The 13,872-nt window shown below is 41.5% G+C and overlaps 1 protein-coding gene across 2 annotated transcripts in view; it reads right to left on the reverse strand.

The window, feature by feature from the left end:
* The window catches only part of smad1 (SMAD family member 1), a 29,827-nt gene that overhangs the window by 4,198 nt on the left and 11,757 nt on the right, over positions 1–13,872 (reverse strand). Inside the window, exons 1-5 of one of the 2 annotated variants that reach the window (XM_046834177.1) lie at positions 12,191–12,210; positions 11,557–12,091; positions 3,754–4,032; positions 2,616–2,732; positions 404–625 (exon numbers count right to left, since the gene is read on the reverse strand). In XM_046834177.1, the coding sequence (XP_046690133.1) occupies positions 404–625; positions 2,616–2,732; positions 3,754–4,032; positions 11,557–11,956 (1,018 nt within the window). In that variant the 5' untranslated portion in view covers positions 11,957–12,091; positions 12,191–12,210. Of the gene's footprint in view, positions 1–403; positions 626–2,615; positions 2,733–3,753; positions 4,033–11,556; positions 12,092–12,190; positions 12,211–13,872 lie in introns of those variants that run through there. The other variant, XM_046834169.1, reaches the window with a different exon arrangement.

Below are 13,872 nucleotides of genomic sequence, written 5' to 3' on the forward strand. Positions count from 1 at the left end.
ATATTTTCTAGGTATTGTATTTAAGGGAATACTTTTCTTTAAGATAAAGGACATTGTTTTAGGCTTTAATTACATTAAACATTTAGGTTTATTACATTACAAATAAAACATTTAGTTGAAATGAAACTATATGAAGTTAAGAGCAAGGTGAAGAAAACATCCCTCTGCGGTTATTTTCTATCTGTTCTAGTTCTTGGTATTGGGACACTGTAGTATGATCCTGAAGGGAATTTGCTGATCGACTGAAATCAGGCCGTGCAGTACACCTTCAGGAAGTGGACTAAGTAACATTAATCTATATTATCAGCTTGTACGAGCTGCACGCTGATGAACTGCAGGGTCAGGTAAACCACACGCGAAACCACAAATATATCCGTAATGTACACAGCGGCCCATGTCGAACCTTTGCCGATGTGCCGGCGTGTGTTCTCGATGGTGGAATTGCGGTTGACGTTGGACAGCAGGCCCAGGCAGAAGCGGTTGCGGTTGTTGGACGGGTCGGTGAAGCCGTCCACCAGGACGCTGGTCGAAGACGCCTGGAAGGCTTCTCCAACCCGGTTATTCAGCTCGTAGTAGACGATGGAGCACCAGTGCTTGGGTTCTTGATAGGCCACTGACTGCACATCTGCATATAGAAAAACAGATACAACAACATAATGATGTATCATAAAGTACATTATATTTATAACACAGTACTGTAAAAATCTATTTCTGATTTATCAGAAGATACTCAACATTAAGTTGTACACGTATGTTGTACATGGCTTTTTAAATTATATGTGTTTTTATATGCCTTTTATATGTATATCTCCCACCACTTCCTCCCTGAGCCAGAAAGCTTTCCACAGTATCTGCGAAAAATAAAAATTGCAATATAGTACCGTTCCGCTTGAGCGAATAATTCACACTACCAAACTACACAAGAATGTGCTATAGCGCTCTCTAGTGGCTCCTTCCCCATATTTATGTGAAAAAATAATTTATACAATATTTCCTTGCGTTTGTTCCGAGGTAAAGATGATTTGAGAACATATATCTGGAGTGACCAATGTTAATGGTGTTATACAAATCAATCTGAATCGAAATGCTTTAAAATAATAATTTGTTAATTCATAATATATAGATATATAAATGTTACACACTTCGATATGCATGTTGCCAGTAATGCAGGTGACCTTAATTAGAATTTTTTTGTATATATTGTACTATACTATATATTCGGGATGTAACAGTATACACAATTCGGTATGCACTTGGTTTTTTTTTTTACTCACAATTCGGTTCAATTTCGGTACAGATAGGGGGAGGAAATGCAAAACATAAAATTGCTTGTTTTTTATTAATGCAGTTTATAATTATTATTTTTACATTCAACATCAACAGTTGACATTTTAATTTCTTTTTAGATATATGATTTCCTTTTTTTTGGAAACAATCTGGATTCAATGAATCATAAAAACCTGCATATGAATCTGGGAGTCTACAACAGGCTAAAATCTAACCTAATAAGCCGCTAGGTCAACATCTCCAAACTGACATTATCTGATCATATTATAATCAGATTACCACTAATGCATATAATCTAATTAGGACTCGGTTGTATTAACTAATACAAAAGCTATTCACACACCCGACCCCGTATCTGAATCAGTGCAGCTTCCATGGTGAATATCTGATGAACATGTGTGTCCACACCCATGTTGTGCCCCGTGCCTGCCCTTTTCCTCAACCTTCTCCTCATCTTCCTTCTCCTCCCCCCCCTGAGAGAGCTAAAGTGTGTTTACCCAGCACACGGCTCTCCTCCGCTTCCTGAGCCGGGTGGCAATGAGTCGCAGGTGTGTTTTGTCTACCAATTTCCCATCAGCGCTCTTACAATGGGCCAGAGCCCGATGCCGCTACACAGGATGCAGCTTGAGCTCGGATCCCAAAACTCCCAACTCGCTCACAACTCAGCAACAAAGCTTCAATAAACTCAATATCTCCTTACACAACCATACAGATTCTTCTCTATGCATGGGTGAATTCACTGATATTTCTACATCATTCTATAGTTTATATTATTATTTCATTTTGCCACATAACTAATTAGTTTGGCTGATTTTCCTGGTCTCTCGCGGATAGCACGATAGACCAAAAAACTTAAAGGAAATTGTTTTAATGTTGAAATAATGAAATTTCTTAACAAAAATGTAATTATTAATTATAAAATGAAGTAAAATGTTAATACAGTGCTGTACTGTATACATAATATAGCATTTTTGTGGTGGCACCGTTTATCGCGGTTTAAACGGGGGATTACCGTATTTTGCCTATTAACAGTGTTTATATTTTTAATAAAATGTAAATTTTCCATACATTTTTATATATATTTTGTCTACACTTGGAAATCGTTTTAGCCCTAAATAAAAATTTTTCAAGCCAAGTATCGCTAAACTTTGGTGGAGGAAGAAAAGGATCAGACACCTGTATGTGATTTAGTCAATCAATGTTCTCTGTTGCAGTGAGCGGGAAGTAAACTACACCTGCACATGTGTGTATGGAATTGGTGTGTATGTGTGACAAAGACAAAGTGGTGATGACTGGTACGGCCTGTGTTTACGTATTCGTAGACGTACCTGTCCTGTTGTTGACTTCTACAGGCAGATTTGGGGCCAGCAGGTTGGTGTCCATCGGCTGGGGACAGTCCTGCGTCATCGGCTCCTCGGGAGGCATGTATGCCGGTGGCGGAGTTTCTGTGAACCAACGGGCAAACTTTAATCCATGGTCCAAGATCCAAGAACAATCAAACATCCTTAATGCTCAGCTGCATCACACCACCCAGTTGTTGCCTTTTAATGCTAGATGAGTTTATTTTGTTATGCGCCGTATAGACATATGAGCATTATTTTCAAGATATATATAAAAGAGCGTTATATTTTATATATTTATTGCTACTGAAATCAAAACATGTACTTACTTATGCATATGGTTGGTGGGTGAATCCAAGAAACAATTGGTCTATGTTAATAGCTAGAATAACTAGTTGGGTTGGATCGGACTTGCCAATAACCAATTAATCAACCGTTAAAAAAAACGTTTTTAAATGGATACTGGGTAAAAAAAAAAAAAAAAAAAACCTAACATTTCATGTAATATAGTACTGAACTTAATTATTTAAAAAAATATGAAAATAAATAAATAAAAAACAGGGCTTAATCATGAAAATGTGCTAAAGGAAATAAAGATGAATATATTAATTAATAAATATCATTATACAATTAATAAATTATAAATAATATATGTATATTATTATTATTATATTATAATATAATATATGTGCTCTCCATTCAGCATGCCATCTTCCGTGGTAAAAACAAACAGCAAGTGGCATCAGTGGTTTGCCTCTAGAGGCCGCTCTCTGAACGGAACCCGGAAAAACTATCCTTATGGATTTTTGCCAATAAAAAATCCCAGCAATCAATCATCGGTGCCTCGACCACCATTAATAACTACGAAAAAATTTTAGTTTGAAAGACAACTTTTATTATCAAATACAGATATGATTTTCAAAATATGTCTCACAGGGTCATTCCAAATGTGTGTGTGTGGGGGTGGCGTATTCGACCCGCAGGCCTTAGTTTGAGGACCTCTGATTTAAGTAGTTACTACAAGAACAAAAATGTATTAGGAACAGCTCAGGAATATAAACCTTTCTGACCAGTATAATGTTTGCTGGCATTTGTAAAAACCCTATCTCTCACTTATTAGTCTCACCTGGCATCTGAAAGGGACTGCTGGGCTCAGAGCTGCCCGGTGAGTGTGGGAAGGTGGTGCTGCTCGCAGTACCGCTGTTGGGCGACCCAGGGTAACTGTTGGAAGGCGAGCTGGGGCCAAATGGTAAGCTGTTGCTCGGCTGCTGGGTAAATGATTCTGGATATTTAATATTGTGGGGCATGTGGGGCTCAGTCTGGTGCAGCGGGTTGCGGAATCGAGGCAGCATGGACAGCTTGGCGTTGAACTCGCTGTTCCGAGGCACCAGAACCGGTGGCAGAACTGTGGAAAAAGAGGGAAGAGATTTAATGTGAAAAAATTAAATTTTATGGGTTTGTACACTGTTTTCAGCACCCCTGAAGCAAAGAGGAATAAGAGTTATGCTTAAGGACCCAAAAATATCCGTTAGGTGATACTGGGGCTTGAACCCCAAAGCTTCCGATCAGTAACCCAAAGCCTTAACCACTGAGCTACCACTTTCCTACAGTGCATGCTTTCCAAGTACCAAGATGGCGGCGCGGCAGTAGCTCGCAGCGTCCTCTCCGGATCCAAAAATGGTGCTTTCACCATATTTAGCCCGACCTATTACAATACATGGACACCAGAGTCAGCTGTGTTCATGTGTATGACCACCAGACACTGCTACAGTACAGGCATCATGCAACCAATAATCTGCATGATGATATTATCAACATCCTTCGCGACCTTGGCTTGCTGCGACCTCCTCCACAAAGAGCACGCCCCCAGCCCTTGGTGTTACCTGATGCCGGTGGCCGGGAGAGGGGACGTCGAAAGCGCTGTTCGAGGAAGCGGAAGCGCGGCAAGCGGGCGGGTGTCCGTGCTAGGCTAACTGCTAACCCTAGTCGGCCGGCTCTCCCGTCCATTCTTCTTTCCAACGTCTGCTCCCTGGACAATAAACTGGATTATATCCGACTCCTGCGAACCACAAGGCGAGAGTTCAGAGATTGTTGCGTCTTTGTTTTCACGGAGACGTGGCTCAGCGACAAAGTTCCGGAAGCCGCCATCCAGCTAGACGGGCTAACCGTGTTTCGAGCCGACAGAAACGCAGCTCTGTGCGGTAAGACTCGCGGTGGTGGCGTGTGTGTTTATATCAACATGGAATGGTGCAAGAACTCTGTGCTTGTTTCATGCTACTGCTCATCGCTAGTGAAATTTGTGACTGTTAGATGTAGACCATTTTATCTGCCACGGGAATTCACAACTGTTTACATTGTCGAAATGTACATTCCTCCCAGCGCTAATGCTAAGGAGGCACTGTGTGAACTCTATGGTGCTATTAGCGACCTGCAGAATGCTCACCCCGACAGACTGTTTATTATCGCCGGAGATTTCAACCATGTGAATCTCAGGACTGTGCTTCCTAAACTCCATCAGCATGTGGACTTTGCAACGAGAGGAGCGAACACGCTGGATCTTGTTTACACACACGTCCCCGGCGCGTATTGTGCGGAGCCCTGCCCCCATCTCGAATACTCAGACCACTGCTCTGTTATGTTAATTCCAGAATACAGACTGCTCATCAGACGCTGCTTGTGACCATGACGCCTCCCTCCCAGATGCGCTGAACGACTTCTACGCCCGGTTTGAGGTACAGAACAACGTGAAGGCGAGGAAGACCATCCCTCCTCCCACTGACCAGGTGCTCTGTCTAACCACAGCTGAAGTGAGGAAAACTGAGTTTACCCACAGAAGTCTGCTGGTCCTGACAACATTCCTGGCAGAGTGCTCAGGGAATGTGTAGAACAACTAGCAGATGTCTTCACTGACATCTTCAACATCTCCCTGGGCAGTAACGTTGTTCCCACGTGCCTCAAGACAACGACCATCGTTCCTGTGCCAAAGAAATCGACTGTCTCCTGCCTCAATGACTATCGTCCCGTCGCGCTCACACCCATCGTGATGAAGTGCTTCGAGAGGCTCGTCATGAGGCACATTAAGACACAGCTTCCACCCTCCCTGGACCCCATGCAGTTTGCGTATCGTCCAAACCGTTCCACGGACGATGCCATCTCCACAACCCTCCATCTGGCCCTCACCCACCTGGATAACTCATATGTTCGAATGCTGTTTATTGACTTCAGCTCAGCATTCAACACAATCATTCCTCAGCACCTGATCGAGAAGTTGAGCCTACTGGGCCTGAACACCTCCCTCTGCAACTGGATCCTGGACTTCCTGACTGGGAGACGCCAGTCAGTCCGGATCGTGAACAGCATCTCCAGCACCACCACGCTGAGCACTGGGGCCCCTCAGGGCTGTGTGCTCAGCCCACTGCTGTTCACTCTGCTGACTCACGACTGTGTAGCAATGCACAGCTCGAACTACATCATCAAGTTTGTCGATGACACAACCGTGGTGGGTCTAATCAGCAAGAACGATGAGTCAGAATATAGAGAGGAGGTGCAACGGTTAACTGCCTGGTGTGGAGCTAACAACCTGTCTCTGAACGTGGACAAAACGAAAGAGATGGTTGTTGACTTCAGGAGAGGACAGAGCGACCAATCTCCACTGATTATTGATAGATCCTCGGTGGAGATCGTCAAGAGCACCTAATTCCTTGGTGTTCATCTGGCAGACAACCTCACCTGGTCACTTAACACCAGCTCCATCACGAAGAAAGCGCAGCAGCGTCTCTACTTTCTGAGAAGGCTGAGGAAAGCTCATCTCCCTCCCCCCATCCTGTCCATGTTTTACAGAGGGACCATTGAGAGCATCCTGAGCAGCTGCATCACTGCCTGGTTTGGGAATTGCACTGTCTCGGATCGCAAGACCCTACAGAGGATAGTGAGGACAGCTGAGAAGATCATCGGGGGCTCTCTCCCCTCTATCATGGACATTTACACTACACGCTGAATCCGCAAAGCACACAGCATTATGGACGACCACACACACCCATCACACACACTCTTTACACTCCTGCCATCAGGAAAACGGTTCCGAAGCATTCGGGGCTCCACATCAAGACTGTGCAACAGTTTCATTCCCCAAGCCATCAGGCTTCTGAATACACAGAAATGAAACGGAACACAGACACACACACACTCACTCAATGTGTGTACCGAACTGTACAACCTGGACTAAACACTTAACACACACTCATCTCAATCCATTTCACAACCATTCATTTATTTATTATTTATTATACTCGACCGTACTACACTCCTTAACTGCTGTTTTTTGCACATTTATCACTATTATACTGTTTACATGCTGTTTTTGCACCTTTGACTGTATTACAGTACAGTGGTCCCCCGGTTATCGAACGGCTCGGCTATCGAACATTCCGGTTAGCAAACGGTTTTCCGAACGAAATTTCGGTCTGGTGACCGAACAAAGTTCCAGTTATTGAACGCCACCCACGCTGCCCAACCCAGCGCGAGGGGAAGAAACTGCTTCCACTTCAACCATCGCTGAGTAAGCATCTATCGCAACTTCTGTTTGTGATATTAGTATTAGTGATATTTAGCGGTAAGTACAGTAATCATTTTGTTTCTTACTCTTGTAAAGCTGTTAATTTATACTTTTACCGAGCCAACACAAAATACCCGCAGAGATCGGGATAATCCGGCAAAAGGCAGTCCATAAATAACATTCACGGTGCTTTACGGAGGAAGCCCGATTGCGATGAGCTCAATGTGGGCGGGGCACGCATGAGCGAAGGAACAGGGCATTCCCTGAAGCACCATGACAGCCACCGTAGGGGGCGTGGCAGGGGAATTCCTGACTATTAATACGGCTAAAAACAGGAAAAAAAAAAATTATTATTGGGTATTGGTGAAGTTCGGGAACGGATTAATTGGTTTTCCATTATTTCTTATAAGATAATTAGGTCCGGTTTTCGACATATCGGATTTCGAACGGTTTTAAGGGACGAATTAAGTTCGATAACCGGGGGACCACTGTATAATGTTTACATGCTGTCTTTGCACCTCGACTGCTGCTGTTCTTTTGCACTACTTTGTTCTGTATGTTCTGTTTATATTTACTCCCAGTTATAGTTTTTACATTTTACATTTCACCTCACACAGTACTGTATAATTTGAGTTTACAGTACGTTTATTAGTCGGCGCTATATTGGTTTTTGTCTTGTCTTGTGTTGTCCTGTGTTTTTTTTTGTCTGCACTGTCTGTCTGTACTGTTTTTTGTCTGCACTGTTTGCACTAGGTTGCACTCGATGCACTTTATGTAGCTTGTGTTGTGTTGTAGCTTTATGTTGTCTAGTGTAGCACCAGGGTTCAGGAGAAACATTGTCGTGTTTTTACTGTGTTCTGTGTACCACTGTGTATAGTAGAAATTACAATAAAAGCCTCTTGACTTGACTTGACTTTATCTAACCAATGACTGCATTTTAAATAAGCAATGAATAAATTAGTGTTTCTGCATTTTTATAATAACCACTGGAAATCAGTTTCTAAGTCTTCATGTATACTAAATAACCTACATTTACTTATTTTTTATCATTTAAAAATGCGTAATACACTATACGGACAAGTAATGGACATTACATTTCCAGCCATATGTGGTTCTTCCCTAAATTCTTACCACAAACTTGAAAGCAAACAACTGTATAGGATGTCTTTGGATGTAATAGCATGAAATTTCCACTTCATACAAACGAGGAGACCTAGACCTGTCCCAAAAAGATCACATAAATCCAGCTCTATGAGGATATGCTTTACATGGGTGAAAGTGAAAGATCTAGATTGGACCTGCTTTAGAGCTATATACCCTATAAAACACTATAAATTGAAACACTGACCGCAACTTTTTCGTGGCTGAATGTGCTGTACAAATGTGCGATCTTCAAATTTGTGGTAACAGTTTGAAAAGAACCACATACGGCTGGAAATGTCAGGTGTCCTAATATTTTGTCCATATAATTTTGCTAGAAAAGATGTTTATTTTTATTTTTATTTACAAAAGAATGTGATGAGGCAATAAGCAACTATTGGGTCAGTTACTGAGTGTAATTATGTTTTTATAAAGCTATAATTTCTTTTATTTTCAACAGGGTTCTACCAATATAACACCTGTTTTAATGCAGATATAATTTGTGCATTTGAGAAATGGAATTTCCGGCCACATTGAATCACAGTAAGCGATGCAAAATGAATACATTTGCATTAACTCTGCATAAAACATAAAGAATTTGCATTAACTCTTGCATAAACATGATGACATATGAACCGTACACCGCGTTGCACAGTTCCATGTGTACAGCAAGTATAATAAAATCAGGGTCTGTGTGTAACTACATATGCAGGTACAGTATATACAGGAGTGACATATGCATAATATGCATATATTAGGGGTGTTTCGATACAGGGCTGTCGGTTCGGTGCACACGTGTACCGAATGTAATCCCTTTTACGTGCAGAACACGATCACAATCTGAGTATAATCTGAGTACAAATTTGGTTTAGACTCCGCCTCGCACTTTGTTAGCAGCGTCACAGATTTATTTATTTATTATTAAACTTAAAAACATACACAACAATGACATGGGTATAAAAAAAAAATAAAAAAAAAATATTTATTCATAATTTTTTTTTATTTCGTAAAATGAAAAGAATAAATTAAAGAATTTTAAATGTAGACTGTTGAAGTTCAAAAATGTTAATAATAATAAACTGCGCTAATAAAAAACAACAGTTTAAGGTTTTACGTTTCCTCCCCTAAACTGCACTGAAATCAAAGGGAACTGTGATTTAAAAACCGAGGTACCTACCGAACCGTGAATGCTGTGTACCAGTACTCCCCTAATACACCTTGTTAGGGCTAAAACAATTTCTCGAGTAACTTGAGTATTTAGAATACAAAAAAATCATTCAGGCAAATTATTTGGTTTAGTCCATTTGACTACACATGAAGTTTCCCCACGGACCATTATTACTGACGCACCACCCGCTAAACTCTGGAGCGCTCTGGATAGGTAACACGAAAGATGCTGCAGAATGAAAAAATGAAGGAACAGGGAGAAAACAGCGAGAGGCGAGGAGCAGATTCGTATGGAAGTTCGTTTTCGCCACATTAAAAAAAAAGTTTGGCTAATTCTGAGTTTATTTCACGCAATTCTGGCCTTGTTTTTTAGCCAGTTTGATACCAGCTTCAATAGACTCGCATGGTATCAAACTAATCCTCCGATCCCTGTAGAGAACTCTGTCAAACAATCAGCTCTAGAGGAGACGAAACAAGACAGATGAAGCAGAGGAGCCTCGTTCACACACCAACGGCTTCAAACTTCAGGACGGCAACAAGTCAGAATTGTGAAGAATGAAGTCAGAATTGGGAGAAAAAACGTATTGCGGAAACTGGCTTCCATAGGATTCAAGTTTGCGGTCATTTTAAACAAAAACGAAGAAAACACCGCACAGTGTGTTTATTTAATTTTTTTTTTTTTAAGAGTAATCTGAATTTTTTTAAATATTTTTCATTATGATTTTCACTAAATGTAATTTTCACAGATATTCTTGTGACACTTCAGTAATACAATGTACATTTTATTAAAAAGGAAACAAATGACTTGTTCATTTTAGGAGACGCTCTTATTTTCTATTGTATATTTAGTATTGTTGTTTAATAAAGAAAAAGTACTTCTTATTCATTGAATAATCGTTAGAATACTCAATTACTGATATAATCGATAGCCACAGGCCTCATACCATGTACAAAATAAGGCCTGTGTGTTACTAAATATGGCGGTAGACACAGGTGTGATGTATGCATAATATATATATGGTGTTATTACATATAAGGTCATTATTTTCTATAGATCTGCTCACGGTCATGGTTGCCTGCTACTATGAAAGCGGGAAAGTGGAGTGTGTAAGACAGGTGCTGAGGGAGTGTGTGTTCGTCAGGCCTCCGTTCCTTCCTGCTATTGTGAGAGATGTCGACAGGACTTCCTGCTGCACTTTTCCTCTGCGTGGCCACATGTTCACTGCACGCGCTTAACACACACACACACACACACACACACACACACACACACACACACACACACACACACACACTTGACAGAACAAAGCCCTCATTCTCCCGCTGAATGGAATTTCCTGCTTTTGCACTCTCTCTCTAACATACACACACACACACACACACACACACACACACACACACACACACACACTGTGGACAGCTGTTTCTGTCTTGTCAGCTGACCCTCTCCTTCTGCTAAACCAAAAAAAAAAAAAAAAAAAAAAAAAAAAAAAGGGGGGCATGTGTTTTAAATCGCCTCTTTTCTTCTGAGCAGTAGTGGAGGACAGGTTTTGCTTTGGTAGACAACACACACACCCACACACACACAATCAAAGCAGGCCGTTTTTTTTTTTTGTCCCATAGCATCCTGTAGCATGGTAAATGTTTTAAATAATGGTATACAGAGCAAAGCTACACCGTGTTGGCAAAAGTATTGGGACACCTGACGTCTCCAGCCATACGTGGCGCTTCCTCTAACTGTTGCCACACACTTGGAGGTGCACAATTGTGTAGGATGTCTTTGGATCACTTGAACTAACAGACTCAAACCTGTTCTAGCATGACAATACTCCTGTGCACAAAACCAGCTTCATGAAGATATGCTTTACATTGAAGATCTTTGGGATGAATTGGAATGCTGCACCCCGAGCCTCCTTGCATTACCTACGCCCTCGTGGATGAATGAGTACAAAATCTCCGAAATCTGGTTGACACCTTCCCAGAAGACCTAAACACCTTCCCAGAAGACCTAAAGGTAATCTAGTTACTGATTAACCTAAATCACATATGATGACTGCTAGCGCTCACCTGGACTGTCCACCCTCTTGTAGTGGTACGGGTTGATGCAGACGTCCTTCTGCTTGGACCCGAACGGAAACTGGCAGCACTCAAGCGCTTTGAGCTCGTGGTGTGACTGCAGGTCAGGCCAGCGCCACACGCGGCAGTAGATGACGTGCGGCAGCCCTTTACGATGCGACACCTGCAGTCGTCCGTCCAGCGAGCGCGGGATGGTCACGCAGCTGCTGGGCTGGCCGGGGCAGCTGAGCGCGCGTTCCAGCTCCTCCATAGCGCCCTTCTTCTTCTTCAGCTTCTTGACAAGAGCGTCCACAGCCTTCTCGGCCCACTTCTCCTCCTCGTCGCCCTGCTTCCAGCCCAGGAGGCGCTTCACTGCCGGGCTGGTGAAGGAAAACAGTGACGTGACGTTCATTCCTGCGTCGACTAGCGCACCGCCAGACTTCACACTTCAGATCCTTGTGGGGGGGGTTTTTTGTTTGTAGACTCCAAATGGCAAAAAAGCGCAACGGGAAATACTGCCAATAAAGGACCCGGATATCTGAATGACCTGCGGAGAAAAAGAGATTTGTTTAATTTAAGTTCCTCAAATTACCTCAAACCCAATTCCAGAGCAGCAGAAGAAGCGACAGGCTGCACATTCTTTAACCTTATGTTGTGACATCACTCTCACACGTCATTGGCTTCTGGGAAACAGAGTCACAATGCACCGCTTTCCAGTATGTCCAGTCAACACCGCGTTCTCAAAATGGTTTCCGGTACGGCCGAGCGTTCGCATAGTGATATCGGATATCATGGGTGGCACATATCCGTCAGGGATGCTGAGCGGCTTTGAATATCCTCTAGAGTCACCGCTGGCTTTGTCTATTGAGTTACACGGCTACACGTCAAAGATGTCAAATTCGTTTTTCAGCGTATTTTTTTATTCTCTCCATCTCCGCCTTTAGCATCCTCACAAGGCCTAAAAAAGACAACAGCGCATCTAACACATTTAAGTGCTTCTTCCCTTGACATCGTGAGAGGAAATGCAGCTTGGATGCGGATGAAAGTGGCTATTCAGTGAGATCCCAAGACAGCAATTCAACAGCAGGAGAATGATTACAGAGGGAGAGAGAGAAAAAAAAAAAGTTCTTCTTTTGCTCCTTTTGAAATCACTCAGACCGAAAGTCTAATGCTTTCAATAGTTTAGAGGATGGGAATGAATTAAAATGGAACGCCAAGCAAAATATAAAGTCTAACACTGATCCAGGCCCAAACTTACAATGTATACATTGTAAAATACCTATATTTTTAGCGCTACACGATACTCAGGGATTTTTTCCCCCATGCTTCTGTTGCATTTGTATCATTTAACACTCACAAAAAATTTTTTTCATTGCTTGAAATTGTGAAATTAAATTGTAAATATTAACAATGAATAACATTTCTGTTTATGTAATACCATTTAATTTCTGTTTATTTAATACCAGAAAGACAACAAAGACATTTTTCTACAAAACTGAAGCTTTTAACTAAAAAAAAAAAAAAAAAAAAAAAAAAAAAGAAAGAAAATACAATATAAATCCAAACTATGGAGTTCTGATTCAAAACTGACACACAAAATAATATGTATAAAAGGAGAAAGAAAAAAAAGTGCATGAGGGGAGAGAATAACCTTTTGTTTTTCAAATTTGGCCACATTTATTATCTATTAATTTTTGTATCGAGCATTGTGGGATCCTGACCAATCCCTGACGCTTTCATTTCTGTCCTGGTTTTCAAACAACACAGAACCAGCTGTAAACCATGTCATATGAAAAGTTCTTATCGTATGTTGTGATAGGGCGCGAAGCATATCGCAAATGTTTTGTTGTTGTTTTTTTCAATCCGTATTGCGAATCTGTACATTCCAATGTGCAGCAAAAATAAGTAAAATAGGTCATTTTGACCTGAGGGTTAAGAAATAAACACCGGTTACATGACTGCATTGAAAACACAACCATGTTTATGTGTGTGTGTGTGTGTGTGTGTGTGTGTGTGTGTGTGTGTGTGTGTGTGTGTGTGTGTGTGTGTGTGTGTAGACTTCAGTATGACCAAAATCCTGTTTGGAAAACATGAAATAAATCATATGCGATTCAAGTGCAAATGTGATCTCTGACGACATTACAGAGACGGTCTTCCAGCTTAAATTCTAGAAGCTTAACAACAACAACTACAAAATACTGCAGTGTTCATTCAGGATTTACAGCCATTTTATATTAATAGTTTCCATTTTCAGAGGCTCAACAGTAATTGAACACTTTGACTGATATGGCCAGGTGTGGCCATTAAAACTAAGGGGTGGGAAGAAGG

This window comes from Silurus meridionalis, chromosome 2 (assembly GCF_014805685.1).
Source record: "Silurus meridionalis isolate SWU-2019-XX chromosome 2, ASM1480568v1, whole genome shotgun sequence".
NCBI lineage: Eukaryota > Metazoa > Chordata > Actinopteri > Siluriformes > Siluridae > Silurus > Silurus meridionalis.